Source organism: Anguilla anguilla, chromosome 1, assembly GCF_013347855.1.
Source record: "Anguilla anguilla isolate fAngAng1 chromosome 1, fAngAng1.pri, whole genome shotgun sequence".
In the NCBI taxonomy this organism is placed as follows: Eukaryota; Metazoa; Chordata; class Actinopteri; order Anguilliformes; family Anguillidae; genus Anguilla; species Anguilla anguilla.
Genome location: NC_049201.1, coordinates 3,455,118 through 3,467,204, shown reverse-complemented (window position 1 = coordinate 3,467,204; position 12,087 = coordinate 3,455,118). Strand labels below are relative to the sequence as shown.

General features: G+C 44.5%; 1 protein-coding gene and 1 long non-coding RNA gene across 2 annotated transcripts; one reads left to right on the top strand and one right to left on the bottom strand.

Moving 5' to 3' along the window:
* Positions 1-2,690: 2,690 nt before the first annotated feature.
* Positions 2,691-7,615, bottom strand: pnrc2 (proline-rich nuclear receptor coactivator 2). The gene is made up of 3 exons (XM_035429228.1): positions 7,432-7,615; positions 6,598-6,824; positions 2,691-6,081 (listed from the first exon to the last, which is right to left on the bottom strand). Exon 3 carries the CDS (start codon positions 6,056-6,058, stop codon positions 5,564-5,566), a length of 495 nt encoding a protein of 164 aa, XP_035285119.1. The 5' UTR covers positions 6,059-6,081; positions 6,598-6,824; positions 7,432-7,615; the 3' UTR covers positions 2,691-5,563.
* A 174-nt stretch (positions 7,616-7,789) lies between these two features.
* LOC118233458 lies at positions 7,790-9,687 on the top strand. Its single transcript, XR_004766528.1, has 3 exons — positions 7,790-8,139; positions 8,539-8,665; positions 9,317-9,687. It is a non-coding gene; the product is annotated as an uncharacterized LOC118233458 (long non-coding RNA).
* Positions 9,688-12,087: the final 2,400 nt, after the last annotated feature.

Genomic DNA, 12,087 nt, shown 5'->3' with positions numbered 1-12,087 from the left:
AATTATAATGACAATAAATTGGCAGTCTTTCCTCACCCAATGATCACACCAGAGACAATAACACACTTACGTACTCGAGGGGCTGGGGGGGGGGTTGGCGGTTTCGAAGAAACCAAAAAAGAAAAACATCCAAGTGGAACCAAAGGGAGGCCTGACCAGAAAAGTTTCAGAACCACTGCCTTAGACGCACAGTTCCATTTCAAATGGACACTGTCAAGCCAAGGATGAACTTAAATCCTTAAGTTCTAGGCCTGGCCAAAAACCTTTGATGCATCTTGACTCTGTTTAACATTCTCGGTGTCACATTTAGAGCGGGACCCTCGTTTTCACTGGTGCCAGGGTACAATAAAACCAAAAAGGAAGTAAAAAGAGAGCAATTTATGACAATTTAAGAAAAGAGAATAACAGGCACCTCACCGTCTTATTTGGTCACGGCCTGGTATGAAATCCTGGGACGTAGGGAGCACTTACTGGCAGTTTAAAACAACTGCCCATCGACACAAAAGGGTGAGTGAATAGGTTGAAGAGTACTTCATCAGCCCTGTGAGTGCATGCATTTATCAGACTCACAATATGGTGCCCTTTTCTTCAGAAAGTGCCTTAAAGGGGGGGGGGCACAAGTCGCAGCATGTGCAACACAAAAAGGCAGCGACTGCCGTGACAATAGAGAGCAAATCGCTTTGAGCGGTAGCGTTAAAATAATCTCGCTGAATTACGTCATGGTGATCTGTGCACAGGGGTGTCCTGATGTAACGCCCTGCGGTTTTATTTTTTTGCCCTTTATTTTCAAGGTGTTGTCTCAGGAACTCTCCATTGCGTCGTAAGATTTACCATGACCTGAACTGAAAAAAAATAAAATAAAAATAGAACTGGGAGGAAGTCACAGTGCAGACTGGGCTAACCCTCTTTAGTCCCTTATGCAATGCAGCTCTGACGGCAGTGCTAAACCGACTTCCTTCAAACCCCAACATCACGCCTGCAAACACAGTTAGCTGGTCACCGTGGGAATGGGCATCACAGGCCTGGGACACAAGTAGCCAATCACAGGAGATGGAATGTGTGACAGTTGGCTGCGGACAGGCGTACGGTGGGGCTCTCTCCCCCTCGGCTCTGTATGTTAGAATCTCAGCCAGCTGTCGGCCAATCGGAGAGCAGAAGGAAGCACACTGAGGTTAATTTAATCTTTCGCTTAAACATTGTAAAAGAGGAAGAAAAAAAAACAATCAGCACTTCCCTAAGTCAACCATGTGAAGATGAAAGGAAGTAAAAATCAACAATTACCTTCACTGGGCTTAAATGATTAGGCTCAACAGATACAAGCAGGGTTAGTTTTCGCAAGATGATTTCAAATTACATTATACAAGTAAATGGCTTCAAATGGCAACATTTAAGCTGTAACATGGTTATGAAAGTATGCTAAGATTTATTCGTATGTTACATTTGATGGCATTCAGTCCACTAGCTCAGGTCATCACACAATGTGAGGTCCGATCCGTTTCATTCAGGCCAGCGCAGAGGTCTTCATTCGGCAGTGAGCGCACGGCTCGGCTCCTAAAAGGAAGTCATCCGCTGGTCTGACTGGCAACAGGACAGGGTGTGGTTGTGTAGCACAGTACCTGTACAGAATGAGGTAGTGTGTTGTTTAGGCGTGCCCTCATGACAAAAAAATACTTTAAAACATTTCTATAAATGGGAACAGGTCGAACCAACCATTCCCTCCAGCAGATGCCCATATTTTTTAGGTTAATTTCCACAACAGTTTCCTCCAATTACTGCCCAGCAACCGCGGGACCAAACTGGGAAGAGATGTGAGCAAATCCCTGTTTAGGTGGAGTGAGCACTTTCCTTTAAAATGGCTGCAACCACCAAACCTTCCACTATTTACTTTAAGGCACTTTTGAAAACGTGAGATACTAATAAAGCACGATTCGCCAGGTGTAACCAACTGTTGCTCAGTCAGCTCTCCTAATGAGCTATAGGCATTAACTCTCACATTAAAAATAGAAATTCCTTTACATCACCAGATCTAGAACGTTCCAGGTGTGGCTCTACACACCAGTTTCCGAGAAAAGCTCAATGAAAACAATACCCACGATGAAGATCCTCCCATAACCGAGACCGCATGCCCGTTCTGCAGGCTATTTCTGGTACGGGCGAGATGGTTTGACGGCACAGAACGAATTCTGAATCGCACTGATCGTCTTAACACACATGCAACTGTACGTGCCTACGTTCGTAAACAGATTAGGCTCTTGGCTGTGTTGCTTAGTAATGCTCGGTACTGGAACAGACGCAGAAGATCATGTAATGTCTTGGCTTGCGACCAAATGCGAGTGAGCAGCAACCGCCATCTACACGGCACAGCCGCGTCTTATCAAGCGCTCGCGCACAGATGGCGATACCGCCATCGACGCAGCAGTCTCTTATCACGTACTCGCCCGCAAAATGCGATACCATGGAGACACGGATAGAGAACCGTGCACATAGACACGATCCGTGAATTCGCCCGTAAACCGTAACAGGTCAAAACCGCTAAAATGGTAACGAAACTAAAAACACGGCCAGCGAAGAAATGCCACCGCTTCGCTGCTCAACATAAAAAACACTTACCCCAATTCTCCACACGAACGTCCTCAATGTGTCATTTGCAGACAGAATAAGAATCACAAACGCCAGAAATGAGAACACAGTTTGGGGGGAAAGGAAAGGGAAGTTTATTATTTTTAACAGCCAATTAAAATTAGTGCTTTGAGGTTAAAATTATTTTCTTTTCTTTTTTTTTTTCCAATGGCAATTTCTTTTTTCATGGGCACATTATCAGCGTATTCATAGTGACAAAAGATAAAAGGGGGACAAATTGGCAGCCAATTAGAAGGGAAACTCAAGGGAGTTTCAAATTTGGGAAAAGGACTACTTTTACATGTACAAACAGTCATCAGAAACAATATCCAAATGATAGATCAAACACTTAACCTGAACAACAAAAGGCATAACTGAACAGATGTGGAAAAACTATAACATGACAGTTGTAGCAAAAAAAAAAAAAACACACCAAAAACCAATTCCATTTATGGGCTGGCGGAAGTACAGCCCATCTTTGAAAAAAGTTTTTGGCGTAAGCGGTTACTCATTGAATAATTACAATAAACCTTTCAAAACTAGCAAGGCAGAAAACAACCACCTTCCAACTGTTTTAAACTGTGGAGGCAGCAACTAAAGGATGTGCAATTCATAAAAGGAAACGGCTAAAAGACATTTCAACACTGTTTGTACATGCAAAAATCCCTTTTCAAAATCCGATTTCGTTTTCCGTTAACAAGTTCTTAAAGGGCGCGTCACGCTGGACGCAATACAAAACATGTCTCAAAACAATAAAAAAAAAACATTATGTGCAAGATCACTGGTACCATTACACAGTGCATGGCATTTTGAGACACTTTCGCAATCTTTTTTCTTTTTTTTCTTAACAAAAATAATCTTCAGCATTTGAAATCAGGCCACGTCCTCAGCATGGCTTTTACATTCAGTGTTCTTACTAAAAATACTTTATCGATGCAGGTTTAAAACAGCCCTGCAAAATATACATATGCTACAAGTTTTACAATTCATTATTTACATGGCTCTTTACTCTTTTTCCTTAAACAGGCTTGCATTCTTCTCTTCAGTTGTTTTTTTTTTTCATCCTTCTTTCTTTAAAAATAAAAACACGGCCACAATTGCTTAGGATTTTCACAGAGGGAGAGAGAGAGTGAGAGAGCGCCTCCCACTCCTCCCCACTGTGCAAGGCTCAGAACTAGGTCAGTCGGGAGTGGAAAATGATTGCGCAACTTGTTGAACCAAGGAGGGGAGGGGAGGGGGGGGGGGGGGGGGGGGGGGGGGGGGGGGGGGGCAGGGCAGCCTGTAGGCGAGGTTATCAATCATAAATCCCAACAGCAGTGCAAGGGAGACAGGTGCTCGAAGGCAGTAACAAGAGCGTGTTGGCAGGCCAACCTTGTGATAGGTGCCTTTTTTTAAAAATATGTAAACAAGTCAGCTATGGGCTCACGCCCAACGTCAAGTCCTTTGTTTAAAGTTGTGCAGCTCCGGACTCCGCCCCCCCTCCCACTCCCCCTCCCCCTCCCTATCCCCCTCCTTTCCCGAAAATGACCAGACAGCGAGCAGGGCTACATCCACCCGCCCCCCTGCTGGGACAGAGGGCGAAGATTAAAAATATCAGGGCCCTCTGCCCCCCCACGTGAGGCACGTACGCAGCCCTCTTCCGCGTCGCCCGCTGCCTGGCCTTTTTGTTTTTCGGAGAACGAGAGAGACAGAGAGAGAGAGGAAAAGGGTGTGAGGGGGCGAGAGAAACCGAGCGCTAGCACAGATACGATTGTGTGCGTTCAACATGATGCGTCACAAAGGACTGGATTCACCACAGCGCTCCACCGACACGGCTCCTATGGCACTTCTTGCCGAGTCTGATGGCCCAAAACAAAACAATAAATCTTTTTAAAGAAAAAAAAAAAAAAAAAAAAAACCCACACAAGAATTAAAAAAAAAAAAAAAAAGCTTTGGTAAACACGCTTACTAATGCATACAACTCTGATCACAACAACCTGAATGAAAATGGACTTTTGAACGTGCTCCTACAGAAAAGCTTATGGACCTGGTACGTGCTAAACTCCCATAGTGCAGTGCGCACAGCGCAGTTTGGAAAAAAAATTTTCCTCTCTTTTTTTTTTTTTTTTTTTAATTTACAAGAGTTGGAGGTACGAGGTCCATGGGCCGCGGCTCGTCTGATCTCAGACAAAAATTTGAGGATTAAAGTGTAACCTGTGCTCACTACGGCTAGCTCATCCACATTCGGTTAGCATTGTCAAACAGCTTCGCTTTCCCCGCGAAGTCAAAAGCAAAATACAATAATCATCTACATTTTGAGCCCTGTTCAAGACAAAAACACCGAAGTCACTGTGCTTTTGCAAGGAGACTAACTCCCAGCTTCCCAGTTTTCAAGAGTGTGAAGCTGCACAGTCCACAAGCAGTTGCCGTGGACACTAAAGGGATAGAACCATTCAGAAAACCAAACCCCAGCACTCCCCAACCCCAAACCAAACCTGATTAGGCAGAAAATGCATAAGGTTCGCAAACGGCCAAAAAAAAGGGGGGGAAAAGAAAAAAGAAGGAAAAAAAAAAACAGAAAAAGAGCAAAACGCATTGAAATCCAGTTCATCAATCGATCACAGAAACAACCAGCCCCTCGACAGGATTTCCCTTCCAGCAAGGCTACAGTGCTGTAATAACGCGATAGCACACAGGCAGTTTAAAATAAAACGGGAGACAGATGCACGCGAGGCACACACTGAAGACACAGCTCCACCATGAGCCCCTCTTCCATCCTCTCCACTCTAAGACTTTAAAATTATTAGGGTTTTTAAAAAAAAAATTAAGATCAAATCCGTATTACAGCACTGCCATGTTGCTGCCAGGCAAGCCACTCCCGGTGGGGGGGGGGGGGGGGGGGGGGGGGGGGAAGGTCTAGTCCATTCATTGGCTTTCAGTTAAAGGTTAGGTGAAAATGCACACATCAGGCCTGGACCTTCAGGAGGCTCTTGAGCTGGAAGGCCATGGCCTCCCGGTGGTCACAGCTGGTGGTGGGCAGGGGGAGGGACACCCAGTGGCTGGGGGGTCGGGGGAGCAGGCTGGGGGAGGGGGGCTCGCTGAACTTGGCGCCGGCGTAGGCCTGGCCGCCGCACTGGGACGCCAGCAGGGTGTTCAGGTGAGACACGGCCTGGTCCCAGCTCTGGTTGTACGCCGCGGCGACGGTGGCGAAGCGGACGACGCTCTTCTCCGCGGGCGCGGCCTGCCGCGCCTCCGGAGCCCAGGGGCAGCCCACGCCCTTGCTGCCCTTCTCGCCCTTGCGATGGGGGTGGGGATTGGCCCCCGCGCCCCCCCGCACCGCCATCGGCCCGCTGTGGTCGCGGCCGCGCTGCCTGACCCCGCCTCCGTGGTGCTGACCCTTCTTGCACACGCCGCGCTCCGGGTGCGACACTGGAATGTTGTACCTCTCGCCACCTCCCATACTCGCCTCAAACTGGATGTCACCTGGGACGGGGGGGAGGAAAATGCTTTTTAAAACCTATAAAAACAGTTTAAGATTCCAAATTCTTTTTTTGGAAAGTGGACAACGATCTTATAACTGGTTTAAAAACAAAAATGTGTTTAATTTTTTTTTTTTTTTTTAAAACATGCATAAATGTGTATGCCAGTACATGTTTAAATATAGTTAGGAGTGTTGATTTGGGTCAAATTCTTCCTTTCAGCTCATAGTGACATAATATAAGGATATGAACTTAACCGTTACAATTAAAAGTGACACGCACTCAAAAAGTTCGACCTTTGTACGCTATGCCACAGTCAAGGGCTGCGATTAACGATAGCAAGAGTTGAAAAGGTGACGGGGCTGCAGAATAACTGTGCTAAAGTGTACCAACGTTTCCTAAATCACGAAGTAAACTGAATGTTTTCAACAAAACAAAGGACTACAGACCAGCACCCAGCCGTCTCGCCCAACACCGACATCCCCCTCCCCTCCCCCACCACCAGCAGCGGCAAGCCCACCTCTTTGTTGTTAAAAAGTAGCGTGTACGGACTTCTTCCACTCTTAATTTCTCCTCTCCGATCGGGCTCCAGGTCCTCGAAGTAGGCGTTGGTCCACTTCTCTCTGTTCGTTTAAGTCCAGCAAGTTTTGGGGTTTTCATGTGCCAAAAGTAAGAGCAGTTTTGCCGTGAAGCCGAGCCGAACATCAATTCACCTCGGCGCACGGTGCTCCAAGAGAAGCCGTGGATCTGAAAACAGACGATCAAGTGGTGTAAAAAAATGTCGCTATTGTTTCATATATAAAAATTACATAATTGAGATCCCGACGCTACACAGCCATTTAAAGAAGCCTTTGCATCAGGATTAGTGCGTAATTAATTAGACAGCCATTTGTCTTGAATAGGATAAACCCTAAATAGCCCAGTGAAACCAGCGTGAGTCAACTGTAGTCGGTTATAGTCATATTAACCAATGAGCTGATTTAAAAACATAAACGTAAAAATGACGAGTGGGATTCGCTTAGAAGACATATCGACAGCCAAGTCAATGGCTCTGATGTTGATCAACAGCCAAGTTAGCCGCTAGCTAACCAGCTCTAACGCAGTTCGACCAGGAAATGGACAGTGGCTTTCAACAACTCGACTTAGTCTATTCGTTGAAAGCGAGAAATAGCCAGTTGATGGTCTGAAATCAAAAATAGAGTACACTCTCCCTCTGGTATACATCTAAAAAAATAAAACGACGAATCTAGGTCACATTCTTGCAGGAAACAAAAACAAAGAGATCTTCAACATGGCGCCCAACGAATCAACTTCAGGGGGGGAAGTGTTTCAAAACTGAAATGTGCAATCTTACCGACTTCTTCTGGCTTAGATGGTGGAAAACCCCCCTTCAAACGCAGGTATAAAGAAACGACCGTATCTCAGGATGTATAAAAGATACACGATGTGTAAACAAGTTTGCAACCCGCGAACTTCGTACAGTGAAATGAGTCGCCTGTCCCTTCTCTCACTCAGTCTGTATTTGCAACAAAATGGCACCTCAAGCTGGGAAATGTAGCTCGCAGTGCCTCGGAATTGACCAATCGCAGAACAGCCTTGAAGCAGAAGGCCAATCGGAGAAAAGAATGAGCGATTACAGAGACCGATGTTCCTGTTACCAGGAGTCATGACGTCAGGAAACAGAAACCCTTTCTCCCGACTGCGCAGCAGCCTTTGGTTGGGCGGGTTGTTTTCCGGTACACATTAAAATGTCAATATACCCAGTTGTCTATATTCAAAAACAATGTTAATATTTCTCGGACGAAATTGACATTACGTGCTTTTCTAAATGTAAATTGAGAAATATAACTGGTTTGCTAATTTAACCGATATGAAAACTGAAGTTGCGAGGGTATTGACGTCGAGTATGCACCAGAATCAAAAATAGCCGTCCTGTATTTTGATAGCCAGTCCGTTCGCTTCAATCCATTTGAACGTTCATCTTGTTTCGATTAGACTTATCATTTCAGGTGAAGCTATCTGAAAAGAATACAGTAATGAGACGAGTAGTGTGGATTTTAAGGTATTTCACCCGAACAACTCGCTTTGTTGTTGTGATAACACGGAATTTTTTTCTCCTAAGGTTTATGTTCTGAACGCGTGTAACCTCTGGTTACAACGTTCGCTTATGCACGTCTTTCACTTGTTGAACGGATAGTTTTCACAAGTAAATGTACTTGACTGCTTGCCAAGAGTGATAACGACGACTCAGTGTATCATTGCACTCTGCGTTGTTTACATCTGAACAAAAGTACGAATAGTAGGCTACCATGCCCAATTTGTTCATTTGAATAACTTTTCAGAATTCACTCTGATATAGGTCATATATTCTGTTCTCAAAATTATAACTTAAATTTAAATGAACAACTCGTTGAAGAAAATTAATCATTTGATTGCTTGTTCCTGTTCTTTATGCCCACAGAGATGTATTTTTTTTAGGTCAGTGTGTTCTATGCATTAGTGTAAATCTCAGAAGGCTTCGATGTGGTGAGTGTTCCTGTTTGTAACGAGGGAAGCAGATTTCAACGGCTGATGAACCCCGCTGCGAGGTGCTTGACCATTTTGTAACAATACTCACCACACACGCCCAGATACCCCCGCACCTCTGAACCAATACCCCCTATTGCCCTACCTAAGTGTTAAAAGCATAGGCTAGGTATAGGTAATTAAAAGCAAGGGAGGGGTCCGGGAAAACAGGAAGATGGGGGGAGGGGAGGTGTTTGCGAGTCCACTTTGGGTCAGGTATTCGTAAATTTTATGGGGGAGACAGCCTCATATAGAGTGACACCTCTTCACACCTTACAGGGAGGGAACTGCCAGAATCTCTCTCTCTCTCTCTCTCTCTTTTGAGCGAAAGAGGAGGGTGCAAGGGAGTTTGGACAGCTGTTGTGCGTTAGTGTGCCACAGCACTGGGGCAGGAGGCCTCTGGTAGCCTTGTTCCAGAATGCGGCCGAACTAGTCCCCAAAGCTACAACTTCCCTTCTCCTGAGAACAACGTTCATGTCCTTTTTCTTTCTGTTTTTAAAGCCATCACGTGTCCTTTCTGTACGTGTGTTATTTGAGCAGTCTGGGTTCTTTATCAGATGCCTTGGGGAAGAGTAAAATGCCCTTTTTTTTTTAGATAATTGCTTTTTTTTGCATCTCTATTCCACAGGGAAATTGAATGTTTTGTAATTTTCTTTCTTTTTCTTTTGTTCCAGACAGATTGGGATTAATTTTGTGTGGCAAAGAGGGGAGAACTCAGTGAAAGAAACACACCGTAACTCAAAAACAGAGAAGAAGAAGAAAAAAAAAATCTCCCAGAGAGAAAGTGACACATTACACAACATTTACACCTTCCGTTGAAACCAACCCTATTTATCCAGCGGAGAAGGGCACATATATTCTTAGGTTCAGTCGTGTGTTCAAAATGTGTTAGCATTGAGCCGCTTGTGGAAATCGCATTACTCTATGACTCACCAAGTGGGAACCGGGCTGTGGGGAGCCATTTCCTGTCACCCTGTGATTCCCTTTGGCCTTTAGAGACATTTTCTCACAATAAATGAAAGTAATAAAATGAAAGTGAATGGTGGCGCTAGTTAGCCTGCTGCTGTTGACTCACGCTTCATTTAGTTTTCAGCACTTACATCCTGAACTTATTTTTAAGTTCAATTTTTAAGACAGTTTGGCTTCTGTCAAATTGTTTTCTCAGAAGGCTTATTTTGACATTCACTCTTGTTTGCTTATAAAATTAGTTCTCCGTTTTCATTTGTATTTTTTAATTTATTTATTTATTTTTACACTTGAGCAAATAGCGAGGAGAATGTGCATGAAGCACGTTTAATTCCACTGTTTAATCGCCTTTGTGTTTCTCAGCGCACGGCCACTAGGTGTCACTGTGGTGCAGGAGGGTGTGGACTGTGATAACCAGCCATTGTTTTATGAGCCCCAGGTTTCGCTCACACTGACTGCGTTTTACATGGTCAAAGAGGACTGCGCCGGGCGGTTAATTTGGAATGTGGAAGACGTCCTCCTAAGAACCAGCAATTCGTTTTTGTCCCCTACTGGGGCCACAAAGTCTCCAGTCTTAATCTCAAGAACCATATGTTTTGCACTGCTGAAACCTACATTACAATGGGACATTCAATAAAAAAATAAAAAATATATATATATAGACTTTTGCACAGTACAATATATATATATATATATATATATATATATATATATTATTTATTTTATTTTTTTGCCACTGCTACATGTTTTTGTCATCCATGTCTCTTGTGTTATGTTAAAAAAAAAAAATTTGCTGGGTTTCAGCAGGATGTGGTATGAACCTGTGAAGACTGGTCTGACTTAAAAAAATGGAAATATACAATACTGTGCAAAAGTCATAGGCACCAGTGAAAAAAATGCGGAACAGCTAAGATGCTTTAAAAAATAATGAAATAAAGGTTATAAATATCGAAAAAAATAATAATATAAAGAGCAGTAAATAGTTAAAAACTAAATAAAATCAATGTTTTGTGTGACCACCCTTCGCCTTTAAAACTACATCAATTCTCTTAGGTACACTGTCCTGCAGTTTTATAAGAAAATCGGCTGGTAGGTTGTTCCAATTTTTTAAATAATCCTTGTCCCTGTTATGAGGCTCTAGGCTGTATGATAGTGGGAATAGTGCTACTTGGCATTGCATTGACACCATCGACACCTGAACCAGGCGCAATGTTTAGATTTTCGTGACTTCCAGACCCTTACTGTTGGGCGAGTTAATTAAGTTAATCAGCGATGATGAGTTTATGTCCTTTTCTTTCCCCTCCTCCTCCCTCCTGTGTACGTTTGGCTACGTTTTCCCATTTCCATAACCGCATGCTCTCGTCCGGTGAATGATTACGGTAATAATATCCTGTGTACATTTTTAAGACAGCTATAGCGTCCTATAAATGGCGAACTCTCTCGGAAGTCTCTCGCTGGCGCACGTGCACTCAAACAGCGAGCTGAAACGTTTCTGTGTTTTTAAACCTTTTGCCACAATGGGATAAAAGTTTTTTAACTTACACCTGCAACGGAACACCTCGCCCCCCCCCCCTTTTTTGTTTAATTGTAACCTGTCCCATGGTGACCTTTTCCAAAAAAAAAAAAAAAAAAACATATTGATGTCCAGGCCCCATCCTGAAGAGCTCCTGTTGAGCATTACGGTCGCAGATACTGCACTAAGCGGCATTCCAAACCCCATTTATCCGCACTGTATAGCCTTCCCAACCCATCTCTCAGAATCTGCTAATAAGGATGCAGGACAGAGATGTCAGGAGGGAAGAGAAACAGATCCAGGAACCAGGAACGGTCGAAGACGTGGTTTTTGACGTCCGAGACCGTGGCCTGAAGCTTCCCATGTTAGGCTTAGACGCGTACAGATGCGCACAGCGTGCTCCCTTCTCCGGAAGCCCTTGCAAGGCTAGGCCTCTGAAGACTAGGACTATGTTTAGAAAGTGGGACGGGGGTGCGGGTAAGGGGTGTGTGTGTGTGTGTGTGAGGGGGAGGGGGCGTGTGAGAGAGTACTGGGTCAGGCAGAAGTGAGGAGGAGGTCAGATTTCCACATTTGGCTTTTTTTTTACTCCATCTCACACACACACATGTCCAGGCTTCAGTGCGCGCGTGTGAGACACCGCCACCCTTCGAGGGCGCGCCCGGTGACCAGGATAAAAATAAATTCACCCCATGGCAACCCTTTACCATGAATGGGCTCACACATTAATACTACGTCTAATTTGCCCCCCGTAAGGATGGACCTGCAGTGCTAATGCCATGCTCCACAACACAACGTCACTGGCGAAAGCTGGCCCAACAAAGCATATATTCAAGTAGACGCAGGGCAAAATACTGCATGCAGCATTCAGAATGTATCTCTGCAGGGATACCTGAGTCAGCGCTTCAGCAGTCCACAGCCCCAGCACTGACAGGGTTAAAAAAAAGAACTTAATGAGGGGAATATTCC